The sequence below is a fragment of the Micromys minutus genome (assembly GCF_963924665.1).
Source record: "Micromys minutus genome assembly, chromosome: 4".
NCBI classification, from domain to species: domain Eukaryota; kingdom Metazoa; phylum Chordata; class Mammalia; order Rodentia; family Muridae; genus Micromys; species Micromys minutus.
In genome coordinates, this window is record NC_137973.1 from 13,347,006 (window position 1) to 13,371,416 (window position 24,411).

The window sequence follows — 24,411 nt, forward strand, 5'->3', positions numbered from 1 at the left end:
AAAATAAAAAAAAGAAATCAAACTAAAATATAATATATAATCAAAAAAAAAGACAAAATTAATTTCTCCAGTTTGCAGATTGCCGGGCAGACATGTGTGTGTAATACAAGCAGGGTGCAGGAAGAGAATCCTTTCTTTAAACCCAGGTAGGTCACCTGCTCACAGCTAATTTCTACTGCCTTAAACACAGAATGACAGCAAGGACAGCAGTGTCTAGCTCCTCCTTTAACTGGAGGGATCATTTCTGGGAAGCAGAACAGCACATCCACAAGTCCCTAGATCCAGCTGCTCATGCCAGCTTAATCCCTATCAATTATAAAGACTCCCCGAGGAAACACAACCTGGTGGCTGTGTTTAAATTCTCAGTAGCAGCTCTATTAATTACTGCAACAATTAGAGATGTTGTTATCTTCATTTGCTGGTTTTTTATCTCCTTCTGTGTGTGATCAAACAAAGTTGAAAAATACATTTTCATGTGATAAAAGCTCATCCATTTGTTTGAGCAGTGTTTCTTCCAACCTGCATCTTCTAGGCAAGAAATATCACTGACTGACAGCCCATCAACTTATTGTAGTTTGACTACCATGTGTGCCTGTGAGGAACTTTCTTTATTTCCCTAACTGAAAGGGAAATACCCACCCTTATATTCGTGACAATTAGATATTAAAAAAAGAAATCTCAAGAAAGCCTACTTACTTATTTTATGTGTCACTCTGAGTTTGTCTACCTGTTGGCAAGTTTTTCTCAACTGTTGCTGCCATATCTGTCAGTGACATGTGAACCCTGGATAAAGACCAAAAGCCTTCTAAGATTCCTGTGTACTAGCCTGAAAATGTTGAAGCATTTAACTACATGTATTAGTCCACTACCAATACTCAGCCCCTTCAGTGTGAAAATAGGTATTATTGGATATATAGATATTCATATAGATTCCTATTATGTCTAACTCCATATATTATATGTATACACACATTCTATTGATTCTATTTCTCTAAAGAATATATATATATATATATATATATATATATATACATACATAAGTGCGTGCATGCACATATGAATATTTTTCTGTAGCTCATTTTTAGTTCACAATGATTTGGGAGCACAGAACCTCACATAGGATTTCTTAAGTCATAGATACAATCTCCTCTGACTTGTATACTTTTTATCAGCATCTGAGAATGATATGATGAAAACCTGATGAGGAATACATTTACCCTGCCCTAAAGCACAATCTCACACAGCAGACAAAATGAAAAATGACTCGTGGATATGCTCTTGTGCAAACAACATTGATTTTAAGAAGTCTAAATAAAACTGAGGAAGAAGTTGGAGTAGAACTTAAGTAGGAAGAAGATGTTGGAACATCACTCATTTGCAGAAAGTCTTATTTGACATAATCTCAGTCTTTTCAAAAGACTCATGCTATAGGCTACTTCTCCTTATTTATCCACATAACTATAAAGTACTGGAACACAAGTAATAGACTAAATTTCAAAAATATACTAGTGTAGATTTCAAAATGCATTGCTTTGTGTTTATAAATTATCCTTTCATTTATGTGTGAGCATATAGCACTTAATTCAAAAGCAGCTTCTAAAGCTTCTTTCAATTCATGTCCAATACATTGATTCATATTTTGTTGTTACAAACATTTAACACATAATTTTGTGACTGTGACAATAGGAGATAACATCCAGTTTTATTTTTCTCCAACAAATATTCTACCAAAATCAGATGCTGGATAAAATCCACTGAATACATAATTTATAGTAAAAATTAAGTCACAATATACTGTACAGATCTTCATTTGGGGCCAGATATTAGAAGATCAGAGTAAGCTCTAAAAGTCATAAAGCTGTCAGAAAAGCCAACAGATGGTGCCTTGACCTTCCATTTTTGAGCTAACATAGTTCATAATTTTAAAATAAAAGTTGACCGGTAATATTAATTATATTTTACTCAAATTAATGAGATTGCTAATTTCTGTTTTTAATTGCATTTGATCTATCTTTAATAGTAAATATTTTTAAAATAAAATGTCATTCTAACTTATATTTGTTGTTTTTTTTATTTTCCTTTTGTTTTCAATTAATTTATTTATTTGCTTTACATCCCAATTGTAGCTCCTCTCTCTTCCTCTCTCTTCCTCAAACAGCCTTCATACTCATTCCTCAATCATTTTCTTCTCTGAGAAGGGGGAGTCCCCCCACTGAGTACCAAATTATCATGGTCATTGAAGGACTGGGTATGTCCTATCTCTCTTAGGTCAGATAGGACAACCTAGTTAGTGGAACAGGACCCACAGGCAGTCAACAGAGTCAGGAACAACCGCTCGTTCAGTTGCTGGGGTGACCACATGAAGACTAAGTTGAACATCTGCTACATTTTGCCACAGGGACTAGATTCTGTCTACAGGAAATGAAAGGGAAAAGATGAAGTAAAGACTGAAGGAATAGCTAACAAATTACTCTCCCAACTTGAGACTCATCTCATGGGCAAGAACCAATCCCTAACACTATTAATGACACTCTGTTATATTTTCACAGGAACCTAGCATAATAATCCTTTGAAAGGCACCACCTAGAAGCTGACCAAAACAGATGCAAAGACACATGGCTAAACATTAGACAGAGCTCAAGGAATGTTGTGCCAGAGGTGGGGAAGGATTGAGAGACCTAGAAGAGATTAGAACTTCACAGGAAGGCCAACAGAGTCAATTAACATGGATCTTTGGAAGCTTCCAAAATAGTAGTGATTTCTATTCCTTAAAGTGGATTTTTGCTAATATAACAATTTCAACATGTGGAAATTACCATAATCCTTAATATCTGTACAGTACAGATACTGTATACTCAGCTCTGAAATTTCCAAGTTCATTGATTTTAGAATTAAATAATATTATGAAAATTGTTAACTCATTAATGATTAAGTTTTAAGGAAATTCTAGCTTTCTATAGATGCTGATTTATAAAAATACATTTTGTCACATGGAGCTGCTACTCATGCATTCTAGACAGGAAAAACTCATACATTATATCTAAATAGAGAGAGAAAGGAGAAAATATGGAGGGAGGAAAAGAAGAGAAAAAGGAAAAGGAAAGGGAGGGGAATACAGGAACAAACATAAAGACAGTGAGAACTTTAACTATAATTCGGAGGTAGAGAAAGAAGAATCACATTTCTAATGTCACCATGAGATATATAATAAAACTTCCTCTAAAGAAAGAAGCAAAAAGAAAAATTGTGAATTTGAAGAGAGCTTTCTTATAAAATACATGTTAAAAAAGTAAAATATGTATGCATAATTCAACTGCATATAGAAGAATGCAAATTGATCCATTTTTATCTTCTTGTACAAAGCTCAAGTTTAAATGGATCAAGGACCTCCACGTAAAACCAGGTATGTTGAATCTAGTAGAAGATAAAATGGGAAAGAGCCTTGAACACATCGACACAGAAATTTCTCTGAACAGAACACCAATAGCTCTGGCTCTAAGATCAATAATTGATAAATAGGACCTTATAAAATTGAAAAGCTTCTATAAGTCAAAGGACACTGTCAATAGGGTAAAGTAGCAACACAAAGACCAGGAAGGGGGACAGCATTTGAAATACAAATAAATAAAATAACCATTTAATAAAAAATATACAAAACAGATTGTTGGTAAAATTAATTAAAAACAAAGTAGAAAGAAAATTACATTGTGAAGGCAGTACTAATATTTCTCAAAAGAACACAAAAAAGTCAAAGAACTTTTAAGGAATTTCTTTAATTATTTCACTAAACATTTTGTGAATGACTGACTCAGGTTGGGATCAGCGTAGACATGAAGTTCAGTAGATTCTATGACATGTTTTTCTGTTTTCTAAGACTTCTGAGTGCATAGTTCAACTAAGTTAACTGAATAAGGCATGCATTTTAGAAGAGAATGGTGTAATTCCATTCAGTATTCAGGGGATAAAGTAAGTCTATGCCAAAACCTCCAGAGAACCAATTATTGGTTTCTAGATTTAAACATTCTGTGTGCAACACTTTCATTAAAGAAATAAATATAGAAGGTCAAAATGGCTGTTTTCTCCTGCTACCATTCAAACTCAGTACCTTGCCTGACCCAGTCTCCATGATGAATTGTGTGCTGTAATACATGACAACATTTGTGACATCCAGAGACCAGCTCTGCCCAGTCCATGGTCATGGTGGCTTCTTCATCATCACATGCATTAGCAGGCCGTTCAAAAAGAGAAATTATGGCTGCTGTGAAAGCAATTGCTTGAACCTTGGGTCATCAAAAGGGAAACAAACACAGGCAGTTTAAGTGCTGTTCAACAGTTCTATGTACCCTAAGATTAACAAAGAATGGATCTTGAGTTAAGAAGATTTTCTACAATATTGCTTAAAGTATATAATCTCTGATGGTGGGAAAACCACCATACAGCTCACAGAGTAGTTTCCAAGCATTGCTTTTCACTTTAAGAAGGACTTGTCATTGAAAACAGGAAGAATGAAAACTCTTAGACATGAAAGAGAATTGATTGTTTAAACCTCTTCAGTGTCTCACACACTCCAGTGTCATTGAGTAAGTAATGACTTTGCTCAGCAAAGATCAATTTGATAGAAGGAAAAATGACTGTACTCAGTGTCACAGGTTCAATTTTACCATCTTTTGTGCTTCTATTTCTTTGTTAAGTGATACAAAAAATGAATACTCCCTTAGCTTTCTGACAGCGAAAATCCTGCAAACCAAAACAGTTAATTTGAAAGGCCAGTGGGAAGTAAGTTCACACATTAATGGTAAATATTTACTAAGATTGGGATCTAATGTATTGAACATTTTATAGCATAACATTTGTAAGTTTTTAATTAAAAAATATAACTACACACAGAACAGAAGATCATAATAAAGGTATAAATGTTATAAGTAAAAGGTGGAACTGTGGCTTAACTCATGTCTTCTATGTCCAACCAATGTAGCCTCAAAATTTATAACATGGAGAGTCATACTCAAGGCATTTGGATTTCTACTGTGAGCTACAGTTTGAAGATAAAATTCTTATTATGCAGTCATATTTTCATTTTACTTACCTTTCCAGTTATATCCCCAAAGGAAAGGATGGAGTCTTTGGGATTAAGAGGATCATACCAATAATCCATGCATATGGGAGCTCCTTGAAGGCCTTGAAGCTTGTATTGACAAGGAAATTCTTCTTTGGACAGTAGATCATAGAAACAAATCTCTTTGCTTGTAAAAGCTACTGCTATCTAGAGTAGCCAAGTAAAAAAATTAAAGGATATCACTGGCAGATTTAGGGAATTAATTTACAAAGCAAGAATGCACATCAAATTTCCAAATGAGACATAGTTCTGAGAGACCTTAGCAGTGTTACAAAAGTATCCATAGTAGAACAAGTTCTAACATTGGAATCTAGATGCCCCTCTCAGAGAAGTCAGACCAAAACAATGTACTTTAATTAGCAAAGGCATTTGAGCACCCTGTCTTTCATATTTTAATCCTACATCTACCACAATCCTTCATCCCTAAGAATGTTGTCAATTAATTACATATAAAATGAAAATATATGAGTCATTGTTTATGATATCATTTTAAGATAACCAACAGAATGCGTTGGAAAGCAACTGCATCTCATATTCCCTCCAGGTAAGATCACAGGTACCAAAGATGAATGTGGCTCTCTGTGCCTGCTGGTGTTGCATTTGACACTAGCCAGGGGTTCTGCCCCATCATTTTCTAGTCTGTTTCATAACTACCAAGTGTATTTATAAACATTTTGTACCTTGTTAACATTTTCCAGGAAAACCAAGCTTGTCACCCACAGGTGTTTGAGTTTGATGGCATCTGAAGTGATAGGAAATGTTTCTTGCAACTTTAAGTTCTCTCCCCAGATTCCTAGTAAGCCTTCCTTGCTAATAGTTAAGTAGCGACTTGAACTTTTTAGGAAAACTACTTTCTGAATGGTGTACTTGTGTTTTCCTGGGAGGAATTCAAGGTCCTTCCATTGGGGGACAACTGTTGCCTTTGCTCGTTCATCTCTTTCATAAAGCGATAACAGTATAAATGAAGTCAGCTTGTCCCAGTCAATGAAGCCATCCCGGGTCACATCCACTTTGTCAAAGAGTTCTCCATACTCTTCCTTTGTGCCCCAACCCACAGTCTCTGTCATTTTCTGTACAAATTCTTCTCTGGGCATACAAATGGTTTGGCTTTGATCTTGGGACTAGAAATGAGAATAGGGAAGTAAGACAACAAAAAACTCATCACAGAGAGAAGAGCATTGTGCTGTCTCCAAGTTGATTTAGTTAGCAATTCTTGCAGTGTTAGAAGAAAAACATCTCCTATTTTAGAAGGATACAATACTTACATGAATTTGGGCAGGAGAGATAAATAATTTATAGGGCTAGAAACCACAAGTTCAATTACAAATGTTAGGAAAAGAGAGCTAGAGATTATGTGTTAATAAAAGAGTGCACTGCAGAAATGTAAGACATTCACCATGGAGCTAGATAAGGCAAGAAAAGCGTTCCTGTTAATAATTTTATTAGCTAATGAAATCTCATTTTGAACTTTGACCTCAAAACTGTGAATCGGTAAAATTTCATATTTAAACAACTAATTTTGTGATCTTGTTTGTGAATCTGGGAGAGTTACAATCTTCACTATTTTTTCATCCCTTGCTGAGAGAAATGAATCATACTGATGAGGACAATACAATCTAATTGGAGTGTAAGGCAAATCTATAGTCAGCAACATATTTCAAGTAATAGTAGAGCTTAATATAAACAGTGGGATTTGTAAAGAAGAAATAAACTTCCCACAAATCGACCTGAAGAGTGAGGAAACACCTAATATACGGAGTACTCTGTAATAAAGATGCTCTAATAAATGTGTCAGTGCCGTTTGTCACACTATTTCCCTAACTCATGCAATTTGATTCTGGGTCCATCATATGTAAGAATTATCAGAAGCCAATTGTCTAGATCTAATCTTGGTCTTCCATTTGGAAAAGGATTATGGGAACCCCTGAGAGCATCCTGTCTCCCCAGGAAACCATCTGGGACCCCAAAACTAACTAGTTTGGAACCCTGAGTTGGATTTGCCCACTGCCACACCTAAGTCTAACTGGGAAACAGCCTACAGAATAGGGTCCACCTGCAGCACAGCTTTGAAGTGATATCTACCACAGACACAGCCAACTGAGTAAGATACCTTAGCCTCTATTGTCTGTCCCATGGCTTTCTCATCAGCCCAAGAAGTATTGCTGCCATTGGGATCATCAGGCCAACAACAGAAAAGACCAGATGCCTAACGGACAGCATAAGAACACAATCAACCAGACCTTGGGCAATATGGTAACACCAGAGCTCGGTTATTCTGTTACATCTAAACCTGTATATCCTAATGAAACTGAAGTACAAGAGGAGGATCTCAAATCCAGACTTATATAGATGAAAAATGCATTTCAATGAGGAGATGATTAAATCCCTTAAGGAAAATTCATACAGATAGAAGCATTAAAAGACAAAGCAAATAAATATAAAGAAAAGCAGAGAAATACAAACTGGTGAAGAATATGAATAAAACTGTTCATAACCTAAAAATAAAAATTAAAACAATTTAAAAAGACTGAGGCAATCTTGGAGATGGAAAACCTAGAAAAGATAACAGGGAATAAAACATAAGCATCACTAACAGAATACTGGAGATGAAAGAGAGAATCTCAGGATTAAAAATATCATAGAAGAAATCAATATATTAGTCAAAAAAATGCAAAATCTAAAAATTCCATTACAAAATCATCCAGAAAATTTGGGACACTATAAAAAGATCAAACCTAAGAATATTAGAAATAGAGAAGATTTCAGCTCAAAGAGCCAGAAAACATCTTCAATAAAATAATTTAAAAAACTTCCTGACCTAAATAAATGCCAATATAGGTACAAGAAACTTATAGAACACCAAATAGATTGGACTAGAACAGAAAATCCTCCCAACACATAATAATCAAAACACTAAGTATGCAGAACAAAGAAAAATTAAAAGCAGCAAGGGAAAAAGGTTAAGTTGTATATAAAGGCAGATATAGCAGAATTATATTTTTTGTCTGAGGCTCTAAAACAAAGAAAGGCCTGGACAGAGGTCTTTTTTTTTTAATAGAGTAACTTTATTTTAAAAAACAGAGAAAAATGTACAGATTTTAAAAGGATTTTTGCATAAAAGTTTATAAATACATTTGTGTCAGCACTTGAATTTTTAAAGGTTTGATAGTGTATATTAAACTCTTACTAGTTACAATGAGCATAAAGTACATGTAAAACAATATGTAACCTGGAAATAGTCAAAGTTTTCTTGGTGTGTAAAGATTAAGCATAATGATTTTTCTTTTCTTTTCTTTTTTTTTTTTTTTTTTTTTTTTTTTGGTCTTTGTTTTTCTTGAAGTTCATATGGCCTGTGAGTTGTTTCTGGGGTGTTAAGAGCTTTCTGGGGTTAGTATCCCAACATCAATGACTGCATGTTATGTCTGTCTGTTCTTTTGTGACTGGGTTATCTCACTCAGGATGATATTCTCTACATGCATCTATTTTCTTAAGAATTCCATAAAGTCATTGTTTTGAATAGCTGAGTAGTACTCCATTGTGTAAATGTACCACAATTTTTGTATCCATTCATCTACTGAAGTACATCTGGGTTCTTTCCAGCTTCTGGTTATTATAAATAGGGCTGCTATGTACATTGTGGTGCATGTGTCTTTTCTGTATGTTGGAGCATCTCTGGGGTATATGCCCAGAAGTGGAATAACTGGGTCTTCAGGTAATACATTGTTCAATTTTATGAGGAACCACAAAACTGATTTCCAGAGTGTTTTTACCAGTTTATAACCCCAACAACAGTGGAGAAGTGTTCCTCTTTCTATGCACCCTCCCCAGCATCTGCTTGTCATCTGAAATTTTGATCTTAGCCATTCTGACTGGTGGGAGGTCTTATAGACACAAATAGACAAGAGATGTCACCCCAAACTACTATACCTATCAAAAATTTCAAACACCATACAGAAAAAAACCAAGATATTCCATAACAAAACTATATTTAAACAATACCTTTATACTAAGAGCACCCTACAGAAGATACTAGAAGGAAAACTCCATCACAATGAATCTTATCACACTCAAGAAAACATAAAAAGTAATTTCATGCCATCTAAACCAATTCAAGACTCTCTATCTCTCAACCACCATCAACATAAAAATAACAAGAAGTAGCAATCAGTGGTCATTAATATCACTCAACATTAAAGGACTTGATTCCCCAGTAAAAAGCCACAGGCTAACAGCATAAACATACTCCACCATTCTTCTGTATGCAGAAAACACCTCAAGAACAAAGATACCCATTATTCCAATATGAAGGGTAGAAAGGGGTTTTCCAAATAAATGGATCCAAGAAACAAGGTGGAGTAGACATCTTTATAACTAATAGGCTTTCAACCTTAAGTACTCAAAAGAAACAGAAAAGAACACTTGATACTCATCCAAGAAACAATACCTTAAGAGGGCATCTCAATTCTAAAAAATCTATGCCAAAATTAAAAGGAATTAGTAAAAGACACATTACTAAATCTTAAATCACACATTGAATCCCACGTAGTAATAGTAGGACACAGCAACACCCCACTCTCACCAGTGGACAGGTAATTGAGACAGATGCTAAACAGAGAAATAATGAAACTAACACGGGTTATTATTCAGGTTGACCTAACAGATATCTATAGATATCTGTTAACCAAACAGAAAAGAATTTCTTCTTTTCTACTGTTATAAAGCAAACCTGAACAGAAACAAGAAGATTGAAATAACCCCACTCGTTATATTAGATCACAATGGATTAAAGCTTAACTTTAATAAAACCAGAAACAACAAAAAGCCTATGTATTCATGAAATTTTAAAAACTCTCTACTCAATGATCACTGGATCAGGGAAGAACTAGAAAACAAAGTTAAAGACATTTTAGAATTCTAGAAGAAAATGATAGCACAGTATGCTGAACTTATAAGTGCCTATAAAAGCAGTGGTAAAAGGAAAGTTCACAGCTCTAAAAGACCTCATAAAAAAGTTGGAGAGTTTTCATACTAACAAATAAAGTACATAGGAAGGCTCTCGAAAAAAAAGCAAACATACCCAGGAGAAGTAGACAACAGGAAAAAAAAATCAAACTCATGGCTGAAAAATCAATCAATTAGAAACAATGAGAACAATACAAGGAATATAAAAAAAAACAAAAAACAAAAAAACAAAACAGGAGCTCGTTATTTGAGAAATCAACAAGATAGAAAAACCCTTGACCAAATTAACTAAAAGACAGAGAGATGCTACACAAATTAACAAAATCATAAATGAAAAGAGAGTCATAAAAGACACTGAGGAAATTCATTAGTTTTTATATCAAAAGCCTGTATGCCACAAAATTTGAAAATCTAAATAAAATGAATGATTTTCTAGACAGATATCAATTACCAAAGCTAACTTAAAATAAGGTGAATTATATGAATAGTCTCATAAGCCCTAAGGAAATAGAAATGGTCATTAACATCTCCCAACCATATCAAAGACATGAGACAGATGGTTTTGGTGTAGAATTTAAGACTTTCAAAGAAAAGCTAATGTCAATATTCTGCAAACTATATTCTCCAAAATAGAAACAGAAAGAACTCTGCCAAACTCATTCTGTGAGGAAACAAGTTACCATTCTACCAAAAACACATAAAGACTCAAAAAAAATTATTCAGACCAATTTTGTTTATGATCATAGATGTAAAAAAAAAAAAACTCAATAAATACCTGCAAACCAAATCCAAGAACACATTAAAGACTTCATCTACCATGATCAAATATGCTTCATGCAGGGATACAGAGATGGTTCAATATATTTAAAAAAGCCCATAAATGTAATCCACCACATAAATAAACTGAAAGAATAAAAACAAATAATCATCTCAATAGATGTTGAAAAAACATTTGATTTAACCTGACACTCCTCCTTCAAAAAAGTCTTGGTACCTGGGAACAAAATAATGGTGCTAGTTCAACTGGAAGTCAACACATAGAAAAATGCAAATTGACCCATTTTTATCGTCTTGTACAAAGCACAAGTCCAGGTGGATCAAAGACCTTCACATAAAACCTGATACACTGAAGTAAATAAAAGAGAAAGTGGGGAAGTGCTTAGAACACATATGCAAAGGAGAAAATTTCTTGAACAAAAACTAATGGCTCAAAGATCAAAAATTGACAAATAGAACCTCATAAAAATGCATGCCTTCTCTAAGGCAATGGAGACTATCACTAGGACAAAATGGAAACCAACAGATTTGGAAAAGATGTTTTACCAATCCTGTATCCAATAGTGGGCTAAAATCTAATATATATACAAGGAACTCAAGAAGTTAAACTCCAGAGAATCAAAAAAAAAAAATCCTATTAAAAATGGGGTACAAAGCTGAACAAAGAAATCTCAACTGAGGAATATCTAATGGCTGAGAAGCACCTAAAGAAATGTTCAACATCTCTGGTCATCAGAGAAATGCAGATCAAAACAACCCTGAGATTCCACCTCACATCAGTCAGAATGGTTAAGATCAAAAACTCAGGTGACAGAAGATACTCATTAGAATTTGGAGAAAGAACACTCCTACAATGTTGGTGGGATTGCAAACTGGTACAACCACTCTGGAAATCAGTCTGGTGGTTGTACATAGTACTGCTTGAGGACCCAGCTATACCACTCCTGGGAATATACCTAAAAGACTCTCCAACATATAAAAAGCACACATGCTCTACTATGTTCATAGCATATTTATTTATAATAGCCAGAACCTGGAAACACCCCATTTGTCCTTCAACAGAGAAATGGATGCAGAAAATAGAGTATTACTCAGGTACCATAAAAAATGAGTCATGAAAGTCTTAAGCAAATGGATGGAACTAGAAAATATCATCCTGAGTGAGCTTACAGAGTCACAAAAGAACACACTGATCTACACAAAAGAACACATGGTATGCACTCACTGATAAGTGGATACTAGCTCAAAAGCTTGTAATACCCAAGAAACAATTCACAGACCACATGAAGCTCAAAAAGGAGAAAAATCAAAATGTGGATGCCTCAGTTCTTAGAAGGGAGAACAAAATACTCATGGGTGAAAATATAGGAACAAAGAGTGGACCAGGGGTTGAAGAAAAGATCATTCAGAGATTGCCTCACCTGGGGATCCATCCCTTATGCAGCTACTAAACCCAGTCACTATTGCTGATGCAAAAAAAAAAAAAAAAAAAAAAAAAAAAAAAAAAAAAAAGTGCTTGCTGCCAGGAGCCTGATACAGATGTCACTTCGGAGGCTCTGCCAGAGACATACTGATACAGATGAGGATGCTTGCAGCTAACCCTCAGACTGAGCACGAGGGCCCTATTGGAGGAGCTAGAGAAAGCACTGTAAGGGCTGAAAGGGTTTGCAACCCTGTGGGGAGAACAAGAGTGTCAATCAACCAAGCTCCCCCCTCCCAGAGCTCCCAGGGACAAAAACACCAACAAATGAGTACACATGGTTCCAGCTGCATTGTAGAAGAGGAGGGCACCATCTTGCATCAATAAGAGGAGAAGCCTTTTGTCCTCATTTCCCCAGTGTAGGGTAATTCCAGGGCAATGAGATATGGGTGGGTGATTAAGAGTTACAGCATCTTCATGGAAGCAAAGGAAGGGGAGAGGATGGGAGAGGAGGGAAAGGGGATAAGATTTGAAATGTAAATCCATAAAATATTTAATAAAAAAAGACTTTTTTAGAAAGTCTTGGAAGGCCATGGATAAAAGGGGCATACCTAAACGCATTAAAGCCAGCACCCAACATCAAACTAAATGGAGAGAAACGTAAAGCACATTCTTTAAAATATGGGACATGACAAAGCTAGCCACTCTCCTCATATATTTTCATTATTGTACTTAAAGATCTAGCGCAAGCAATCATACAACCAAAGAAGATCAAGGGGATACAAAATGGGAAGGAAGAAGTTAAAGTATCACTATTTGTTGATGATGTGCTAGTATATATAAGCAACCCCAAAAATTCTGAGAGAACTATTACAGCTGATAAACAACTTCAGGAAAGTGGCTGGATGCAAAATTAACTCAAAGAAATCAGAAGCCTTTTTGCAAACAATAAATGGGCTATTAAACAAGTTAGAAAGTCAATCACTTCCACAATAGTCATAAATAATATATAAATCTTGGTGCAACTCTAACCAACAAAGTGAAAGGCTTATATGACAAAAACTTCCTTCAAGTCTCTAAAGAGAGAAATAGAGGAAAGTATCAGAAGATAGAAAGATCTCCCAAATTCAAGGATAGGTAGAATTAACAGAGTGAAAATAGCCATCTGAACAAAAGCCATCTACAGACATCAATTCCCATTAAATTTGCAACACAAGTCTTCACTTATACAGAAAGAAAAGTTCTCAACTTCATATGGAAAAACCAAAACCTAGGATAGCTGAAACTATTCTGAAAAATAAAAGAGGTATTGCTGTCCCTGGCTTCGGGGTATTCTACAGAGCAATAGCAATAAAAACTTCATATTATTGGTATATCAGCTGACAGGTGGATCAATGTAATTAAATTGAATGCCCAGAAATAAACTCACACACCTATGAACACTTGATTTCTGACAAAGAATCCAAAAGCATATAATAGAAAAAGGAGAGCATTTTCAACAAATGGTACTGGTCTAACAGGATGTGTACATGTAGAAGAATGCAAATAGAGCCATATTTATGATCCTAGACTAAACTCAAGTCCATGTGGATTGAAGACCTCAACATAAATTTAGTCACACTTCATCTAATAAAACAGAAAGTAGGAAATAACCTTAAACTCATTTGTACTCATTTTAACTTCCTGAATGGAACATCAATAGCTTGGGCCCTCAGCTCTAGAATTAATAAACAGGATCTCATGAAACTCAAAAGCTTCTATGGTGTTCTTTCAAAGAACACCATCATTAGACAAACAACAACCTATAGATTGGGAAAAAATCTTCACAAACCCTATATCTGACAGAGGGTTAGTATCAAAATTACACAAAGAACTTAAGAAGTTAAACACCAACAATCCAAAAAAAAAAAATTAAAAATGGGATACATTGCTCAACAGAGAAATCTTAAATGGCCAAGAAGCCTCTAAAACAACAATCAATTTCCTAAGTCTTCATAGAAATAAAAATCAGAATGACTCTGAGATTTCATGTTACACTCATGATAATGCCAAAATTAAAACCTCAAAGGATAGCACATGCTAGTTGTGGAGCAACAGGAATACTCTTCTCCACTGCTGGTAGGAATGCAAGCTTTTAAAACCACTCTGAAAATCAATATGGCAGTTTCTCAGAAGACTACCTCAAGATCCAGCTATACCACTACTGGGCATATACTCAAAACTTTGTCCATCATCCCACAAGGATACTTGCTCAGCACTGTTCATAGACCCTTTATTCACAATAGCCAGTAACTAGAAACAACATAGATGTCTCTCAACTGAAGAATGGATACAGAAAATGTGGTATATCTATACAATGAAATGCTATCAGCCATTAAAAACAAGGACATCATAAATTTCCCAGGCAAATGAATGTTGCTAGAAAATATCATCCTAACTGAGGAAACACAGACCCAAAAGAACATGTTTGACATATACTCCGTTCAAGTTGATATTAGCCATATAGTACAGGTTTATTATAATCATGTTTTAATCAACAGACCCAAAGAAGTCAAATAACAAAAAGAGCACAAAGCAGGATGATTAAATCTTTCTTAGAAGGGGAAACAAGATAGATATGGGAGGTCAACAGAAAGAGAAAAATGAGCCAGGATGGGATGGGGAAGGGAACAAGGCAGGGAGTAATTGTAGGGAGAGCAAAAAAGAGAGGAGAAAGATTGGCTTGGGGAGAGAGGCAATCTCTAAGACCCATCAGAGAACTGGGATAGGAAAAGCCCCAGAGGTTCTAAGGAGACATCCCTAGCTGAAATTCAGAGGGAGGCTATGGATGCTGAAGTGGCCACATTTGGGTAGCTAGGCAGGACTCCCAGTGTAAGAGTAAGGATAACAGTCCCTCAGTGTGCATTCTACAACTAATAGCTGTATTGTACTGTTAAGAACAGGAAACCACTCTGACAATTATAGAAGCAAGTTCACTTTTGCCTTCAGATATATAAAATCACAAATCTAACATAAATAAGAAGTTATGTTTACTGAAGTAATATAAACAGCTGCGTAAAATTTTCTGCACGTTAATAATGCCAACACGCACTCAGAGAAAAGATGAGAAATACTCCAGTTTATTAGCCTTATAAAAAGCGATAGAAGTATGTATAACATCCTTGGTGGTTCTATTAGTAATGGTCCACTAATTACCTGTTTGAATAAAGTTTAAAAATAAACCACTTTTTGGATGACTTTGTTTAAAATATCTGTGCTTGGCATTCTTGTTAATAGCTCCACAAAATGTGTGTTTTGAGAGTGGTCATAAATTCCATATCAGTTTGAATAATTTGACAATTAATGTATATTCCACATATATTATGTATACATAGCATCTAAGATAATTTAACATACATATAAACTCAATAACATAAATTATCCAATAAGGTGTTTCAAGAATTTCATGTTCAAAAGATTAAGGAGCCTATAATTATATTATTTGATGTTGATAGCTGTTTGGTTGTCTAAACATAGAGTTTTTGATCTCTGCCATCCATGACTGTTAAATTTGAGACTTTCAGAGAGAGAGATGGAGGAAGAAAGAAAGAGAGTTTGAGGTATAAATTACTGTTAATTTTAGTAAATTATCTTCTGTATAAGGAGGAACTAATTGCATACTGAGTAAATCTAAGAGATTTATCAGAGGATCAAAATAAATATAAGAGGACCAAAAAAAAAAAAAAGATAGCCTGGAGCTCATTTCCTGGTTATTTATCATTGTTATTTAAGAGGTTGTATAGCTAAAAAACATTCATAGTCTTCCAGCTGTTCTTCATCAGAAATACAAACAGCAAACTATGCTCACTCAGCTTGGTAAAAATAAAGTTTACCTGTTCCTAGAAACCTTGAACTACCATTGTTCAAGATCAACATGTCACTAATGTGAGCAGCCATGTCTTCTGAATTTCAAGTTGCTTTTGATGCTGTACAAAGTCAGAGGAGTTCTTCATTATGCATACATAGGATCTTTAGCAGGAAATAACTCCATGTAACAGAAACTAAGAGAACTCCTCAATCTGTAAATGTTTGGACTTGCCATAATGGAATTTTTGTAAGTACTAAATTTTAGTATACTCAGCACCCTTTCTCTCCTTCTCCCTCTCCCTCTCCCTCTCTCTCCCCATCCCTCTTCTTTCTCTCTCTCTCTTTCTCTCTCTCTCCCCCTTCTCTCACATGCACACACACACAAAACATACCTGTATAACTAGAATCTTGAATCTATGACATAATTTGGCATGTTTTATGTAATTTTGTTAAGTTGTACTATCTTCCAGTTTGTGTGAGACTCTAGAAAGATAAACTGCATTAAAACCTATCAATTATTAATAAAACCTGTCAATTATACTAAACATCAGTTATTATTTCTGTAGATGCAGCCACATCAAGCTAAATTCACAAGCATATATTTAGTATATATATATATGAAAATACTAAAAACTTGGGATATTTCATTTCATTATAAAATGGTATTAATTACTTAGTTCACATTTTAAGAGAACATTGAGTCACTCTAATAAAGCTGTCTTCACAAGAGAAAGTGTTAGTTTGAAAGTGGGACATTCAGATAAATCTGTTTTATGATGTACATAAAAACATCTTTTTACACCTCTTAGCACCTTCTGAAAACTTAATGTGCTCACCTCTTAGAACATCTTATCTAATTCAAATAAAACATATATGCAATTGAAAAACATGTAATTATTTTGCTTAACATAGCTTTTTAAATTATTCCTCATGTCGATTTTCTAAGAAAATATCCAAGTACTGACTCTATTTCCTTTTCTGAGAATTCCCAGAATATATTTTAGAATTTTTAAAAAAAATCAGTCTTCTGAATATTCTTCAAATGACAAAATTATAAAGATCATTCCATTTTAATATTTAAGAAATTTTGATCTCTGAACCTGTGTAAAATCTAAAAATACTCCATTTTAAAGTAATCTGATATCTCTTTTTGGCCCTAAGGAAAGATCATCTTTTTTTTTTAACTGGTAATGGCTAAAACATAAACTCTCCTGAAGGAATCAAAATTAACCTGTATTATCTACCAAACAGCACCCTACCATGTACGAATAGAGATAGATATACAACTGTCTTTCATTTTGCTTTGCTTACTTAACTCATGCCTGGAAGCCATACCTCTAAAATATACACTTACCTTAACCTCTACAATACTCTATGGACACATGGATAACTTGAGGAGTCTTTATCAATAAACATTTCTATTCTTCTCAATGCATTGGTTTGATATATGGCCTATAAAAATGTCTAAGATCAATTAAGTTATCAATTCTTAATCCAATCTTGACAAAGAAAATTTCTGAGACAAAGAATTTATATATTATTTAATAGACATTCATAATCTTCATTTATTACTAAGAATTTCATACTTGTATATACTGAGTTTTGATAAAATCCACAATCACCTGCCACACACACATCTTTTCCCTTCCTAATTTCTGTGCTATGTTTTTTAATCACACTGAGTTATCTCAGTACCATGAATGTGGGCATGAATTGGGCATAGAACCTCAGCTTAAGTTGGATCCTCACTTCCTCTTTTGCTTTCCATATTGAGAATTCTGGGGAAAGATACCTCTCACAATAGTCACAAAAACTATGAAATACCTTGGTGTGACTCTAACTAAGCAAGTGAAGGACCTGTATGACAAGAACTTCAAACCTCTAAAGAAGGAAAACTAGGAAGATCTCAGAAAATGGAAAGATCTCCCATGCTCATGGATTAGAAGGATCAGCATAGTAAAAATGGCCATCTTACCAAAAGCAATCTAGAAATTCAACACAATCCCCATCAAAATTCCAACCCAGTTCTTCATTGAGTTGGAAAGATCAATGTGCAATTTCATATGGAATAACAAAAGACCTAGAATAGTGAAATCCATCCTCAACAACAAGAAAACATCTGGGGGAATCACTATCCCTGACCTCAAACTATATTACAAGGAAATTGTGCTAAAAACTGCATGGTATTGGTACAGAGATAGACACGTGGATCGATGAAATAGAATAGAAGATCCAGAAATGAGCCCCCACATATATGGTCACTTGACTTTTGACAAAGGAGCAGTAAACATTCAATGGAAAAAGGACAGCCTCTTCAACAAATGGTGTTGGTCCAACTGGCACTCAGCATGCAGAAGAATGAAAATAGACCCTTTCTTATCTTCTTGTACAAATTTCAAGTGCAAGTGGATTAAAAATCTTCACATTAAGCCAGATACACTGAAACTATTAGATGAGAAAGTAGGGAAAACCTTATAACATATAGGCACTGGAGAAATTTTCCTGAACAGAACACCAATGGCTCATGCTCTAAGGTCAAATATCGACAAATGGGACTTAATGAGATTGCAACGTTTCTGTAAGGCTAAGGACACTGTCAAAAAAAAAACAAAATAGCAGCCATCAGAGTGGGAAAAGATCTTTACCAACCCCACATCTGATAGAGGCCTAATATCTAAGGTATACAAAGAACTCAAGAAGTTATATACCAAAGAATCAAACAACCCTATTAAAAACTGGGGTACAGAGCTAAACAAAAAGTTCTCAATTGAGGAATATGGAATGGCATCTGAGAAGCATCTAAGGAAGTGTTCAACATCATTAGCCATCAGGGAAATGCAAATCAAAACAACCCTGAGATTAATCCTCACACCAACCAGAATGGCTAAGATCAAAAATTCAGATGACAGCAGATGCTGGAGAGAATGTGGAGAAAGAGGAACACTTCTCCACTATTGGTGGGGTTGCAAACTGATTGGTAGAACCGCTCTGGAATTCAATCTGGCGGTTCCTCAGAAAATTGGGCATAGTACTAACTGAAGACCCAGTTATTCCACTTCTGGGCATATACCCCAGAGAAGCTCCAACATACAACAAAGACACATGCACCATAATGTTCATAGCAGCCCTATTTATACTAGCCAGAAGCTGGAAAAAACCCAGATGTCCTGAAGTAGATGAATGGATACAAAAATTGTGGTACATTTACACAATGGAGTACTACTCAGCTATTCGAAACAATGACTTTATGGAATTCTTAAGAAAATGGATGCATCTAGAGAATATCATCCTGAGTGAGGTAACCCAGTCACAAAAGAACAAACCTAATATTGCAGTCACTGATAATTGGATACTAACCCTAGAAAGCTCTGAACACCCAAGAAACAACTCACAGACTCTGAAGTTCAAGAAAGACAAAGGCCAAAAAAAAAAAAAAAAGAAAGAAAAGAAAAATCATTATGCTTAATCCTTACACACCAAGAAAACTTTGACTATTTCCAGGTTACATCTTGTTTTACATGTACTGTTGCTCATTGTAACTAGTAAAATTTTAATGCATACTATCAAACCTTTAAAAAAAATCAAGTACTGACCAAATGTATTCATATACTTTTATGCAAAAATGCTTAAAATCTGTACCTTTATCTTTGTTTTTTAAAAATAAAGTTGTTCAAGTAAAAAAAAAAAAAAAGAGCCATGCCTAAGTCTCTTTTTCTTGGACACTGGCCTGTCATGGGTCTCTATGAATTTCCATCTACTATAAAGCAAAGTTTCATTGAAAGTATAGATGAGATGTCCTAATTTCTGAATCAACAGGGAAAATACAAGTGGGGAGGCAGTGAAAAATTCATTTATATGACAAGTAAGAATAATAGCATTGGATTCTCTCCCATGACTTAGGCAGCCTTAGAGTTTCCATAAAGTTAAGAACTCTATCTCATGAGGTAGGTCTTAAATCTAATCCAAAAGTGGTTGGTTACCCCCATAATATCAGTCCTATGTTGCACCAGTAAAACGTATGTTTCCAGGCCATTCATTATTGTAGCTCACGGGGTCCACAGTTCAGTAAAACTGTTTTGTTTTTTGTGTTTGATTGTTTGTTTTTTATTCCCTGGTAGCATGCATAGAACCTCCCAGCACTAAAAGCTAGCTAGTGGTTCTGAAACTTTCAGGTTGGTACCAGCTTGATTTCTTCAGGTTCTAATATGCAAGATTATGTTGTTTCCAGTAATAAGGTCTTACCATCAAGTTCTGAGGAACAAACCATAACAGTCACTTGTAGTGATGTGAGACTCTTAGAATGCCAATGACCCACAACTTGATATAGAGATTTTATTTTTGTAGCTTAAGGAACATGGAAGAGGCATTGTCCTCTGCTATAGGGTACCTCCATTTTAACTCTTTTTATATATGCATGAATATATATTAGGATAACTCTATAATGGTAGGTTTCCTTGTTGCGTCTTTAAATCATTTTAGTCATAGAAATCTTTTCTTGTATTACCTCCACTATGCAGTTCTCCAATAAGCTTCTCCACTAAATTCTTTTTTATCTCTTTTATCCTTCATATCATCTGGGTTCCATGCACCTTCATTTGAGTCACACCACCTATGGCTCCTCACTGGTTTTTGTGACTTTGTGAGTATTTCAGTTTATGTATGCATGTGAAATATTTGTAGCCAGCATCCACATATGTGAGAAGATGTTAGAATTTCTACACGTGCTCATTATTCTATCTGCTTGAAGTACTTTTTTATATCCTTTTACTCTAAGGTGGTATCTGTTGTTAATGTTGTAAAGTGTTTTTCATAGGCATCAAATAGATCATTTCTGCTTCCCAGACCAATATTATAGCTTGTGTCTCTATTGGGGAAGTAAGACCAATAACAGAGTTGAAGATGTGTATTAATTCCTGCCACTTTCTTGATTTTGCATTGTTTTCTCAGAATGCTGTTGATTAACTGTCCTTTCATTGTTTGTTCATTTTCTGAGACCTTCTACAAAGTGTTTATCCTTCTCTTCATTGAAGTATCTCTTCTGGTATTCTATGTACAGCTGATTTAGGATTCACAAATTCATCTTATATATTTTATCATAAGTTTTTTTTTTATTTCTTCTTTAGCTTTAGTGGGTAGCTTTGTTGACTAAGTCTGATTTTACCATATTGTTTGTTATAACATGAAATATATTCTTCCAGCCATTCTGACTTTAAAGTTTCTGTTGTATGATCAGGTGTTATTCTATTAAGGCTGATTTTACAAGTTATTTGGACTTTCTCTGGTTCTCTATTTATTTGATGTTCTGTACTCAAGTGTACTTGGTGTACTTAGATGGGCATCACTTTCTTTAGTCAGACACTGTGACTTTTGTAAAGACAATGTTCATTCTATGTTTTCACTATTTTATTCTTTTTCTATAGTTTCAACTTGATATTAGATTTTGTGGTGTCTGGTTTGAGTTACTTTAACATATTTATAATCTTTCTTCAAAATCCCTTTTCTAGAAAATCATTTTTATTAATGATGATTACTTTAGGGTTTATGGTTTGTTGGAAAGAACTGTTAGTTTAGTTTTCCTGATTTTTTGTATCTTATTTTTCAGATTCGTGTGTCTAGGGTATGTTGGTTGAGTTGTTCTTTTTATACAAGCAAGTTTCTTTGAGGGGCGTTCAAGTAACTTTTTCCTTTCAACACTGATATTTATAATCTTTATAAAAGACCAAATTAATAATAGGTTTGGAATATTGATTTATTATGTGTAATACTTAATGTGATAATCTCTATCCCAAACCTTTTTGTCAGTGATAGTTTGGTGCCCACAAAAATTGGGTCAAAGATCATGGAGAAAATTTCCATAGAACGGTCTCAAGACTGATTGAGACCACTGGTGAATATCAGTCAGGAAGCTCTGTTGAATACCCCGGAGGAGAGTATGGGATAACTGGACAGTCTCTGCCTGGGATTTGGAAAACTCTAGAGTAGGGGGAAAGGGTTCAGGAGAAAGTAATGATTCCTTACAAAACAGCATTGGGGATGTGATGTGACATGGATAACACATTGCCTAAAAGAGGACCAACAAGTAACCTATTTGAGTTTCCAGACCATATGGGGAACAGAGAACGTCACTGGAGTGGAGAAAGCAGAAAATTCTGAAGATGCCTTGGGGGAGGCCCAGAGAGAAGGTAGTAGGTTTGGCATGTTGCCAGTGACAGAACTGCCACATTCTTCATCTTTGTCAAATCCCTCTCAAATGATTAGATCAATTTATATTCTTTTCAGAAAAATGTTAGGCCATCACCAAAATAGAGATTTGTTCTTATTTAGGCTCATTAGATAAGGCTAAAGCAAAAATTTAGAACTGAAATCATTTTAGCACTTTCTGGAAAAGGCATTTAAGTTCAATTTCAAATTCTGCCTGAAATAATTTCTAATATTTAATAAGTAGCTACATAATCTTTTCTCCTATTTAAAATGTGTATCTACACAGACAAAAACATGTGTGGTGAGAATCTTTTGTGTACTGTATTGAAGTATAACCTGTCAATAAAAAGCTGATGGCCTATTAGGTGAGGCAGGGAATAGATGGTGGGAGTTCTAGTGGGGAGAGAGAAACTCTGGGATAGAGTCAAGGGACGAAACAGATTCACCCTGAGCTCAGAGGAAGAGGTAACTATACATATGGTAGACTTAGACTAGATTAAATGGAATAATCAAGTTATGATCTAGTAAGAACAAGCCCAAACTTATATCTTAAGCATTTTATTCATAAACAATAAGTCTTACAAGTTGATATTTCTGGAACTGGGGCACAGGTATAAAAACTCCTGGATACAAGAATGTACATGTAAATTTAAATCTATGAGGAAAGCACAGTCCAGTTTGGTCAAAAATCCAGATATTTTCTGCACTATTAAAACCTGTCAATGAATAGTGTAATAACGGGGCTTGTTATTATCATTCATTGTTATCATTCATTTATTGGGAGAGGAAGCACCTTCATGGAGGCAGGGTGAGGGAAAGTAGGAGGGGAAGGAGATAACATTTGAAATGTAAATACAGAGAATATCCAATAAAAATGGGAAAAAAGGTTAATCTTAGTTGTTAACTGGATAAACACCTGAAAGGTTAGTAAAGCATCTTATGGGGGTATCTGGGAAGGCTTTTCTAGAAACATGCTGATGACAAAAATTATGATCTAATGAATAAATCAATATCCTGATGGAATTATAATGCAGTCATATATACTATGATGATAATAGGTTCATGGTAGGGCTTTACTGGAAAAGTAAATCGCTGGGTGTGTATCCTTAGGATTACACTTTGCTCTGATCCCTTTTTTCATAATCCCAACCACCCTCTCCACCTCAGAGTCTTGGCGTTCCCCTTCACTGGAAAAATGCACCTTCACTGGACCAAAGGCCTCTCCTCCCATTGATGCCAGAGAATGCTATCCTCTGCTACATATGCAGCTTTTAATGGTATTAATCATTATGCCATAAAGAGGCAGACAGAGTATAGCCTCTGCTGCATCATTGCCTAAATCTAACAGTGACGAAGCAATTGTCAAATACTGATTTTAGTTTAAAACACCCTGCTGACAAACGTTCTTTGAAATATCCTTTTCATCAGAAGTGAAAGAAAGAAATCCTAAAGACTAAAGGAAATCAAGATAGAGCAAATAAACTAAATGTCTGATGCTAGATTTGCATCTGTGATTTTATAAATAATGTGGTGGGCTGGAGAGATGGCTCAGTGGTTAAGAGCACTGACTGCTCTTCCAGAGGTCCTGAGTTCAATTCCCAGAAACCACATGGTGGCTCACAACCATCTGTAAAGGGATCCAATGCCCTCTTCTAGTGTGTCTGAAGACAGTGACAGTGTATTCACATAATAATACTAATACTAATAATACTACTAATAATAGTAGTGCGGCTCCTTGTGTCTTTCCATCCCTCCTCCTGCCTCTTTTTACTCTCCACCACAAGAACTAGGTCCACTGCCCACCACTCGAGATCTGCAAGCTGCGTGCCCACGAGTTCCCACCTAGACTTTTAAAATCAAAATGGAGGACTACCATACCTTGGTATTCTCACCCAATATACGCAAGATATTAGTTCTCTGAATGCAAATCTACCAGAATGCCTACAGAAAGTTCAGGGATTCCTGTTTCGCTTCCTCATGCCTCTTCACTCATCCAGCTCTTCCCTGGAACTCTCTTGTTTATGAGGCTGGGCATCCTTGGAACTCTCAAGGACAGCACATGGCTGCGCAGGAGCAGAACTGAAACGCT

The 24,411-nt window shown here is 35.1% G+C and overlaps 1 protein-coding gene across 1 annotated transcript in view; it reads right to left on the bottom strand.

The window, feature by feature from the left end:
- Positions 1-24,411, bottom strand: part of WDR49 (WD repeat domain 49) — a gene marked incomplete at both ends in the record, with an annotated part of 205,975 nt that overhangs the window by 163,860 nt on the left and 17,704 nt on the right. The window contains 3 exons of the mRNA XM_080915350.1: positions 4,106-4,280; positions 5,087-5,263; positions 5,797-6,237. Of these exons, the coding sequence (XP_080771476.1) occupies positions 4,106-4,280; positions 5,087-5,263; positions 5,797-6,237 (793 nt within the window). The remainder of the gene's footprint in view (positions 1-4,105; positions 4,281-5,086; positions 5,264-5,796; positions 6,238-24,411) is intronic.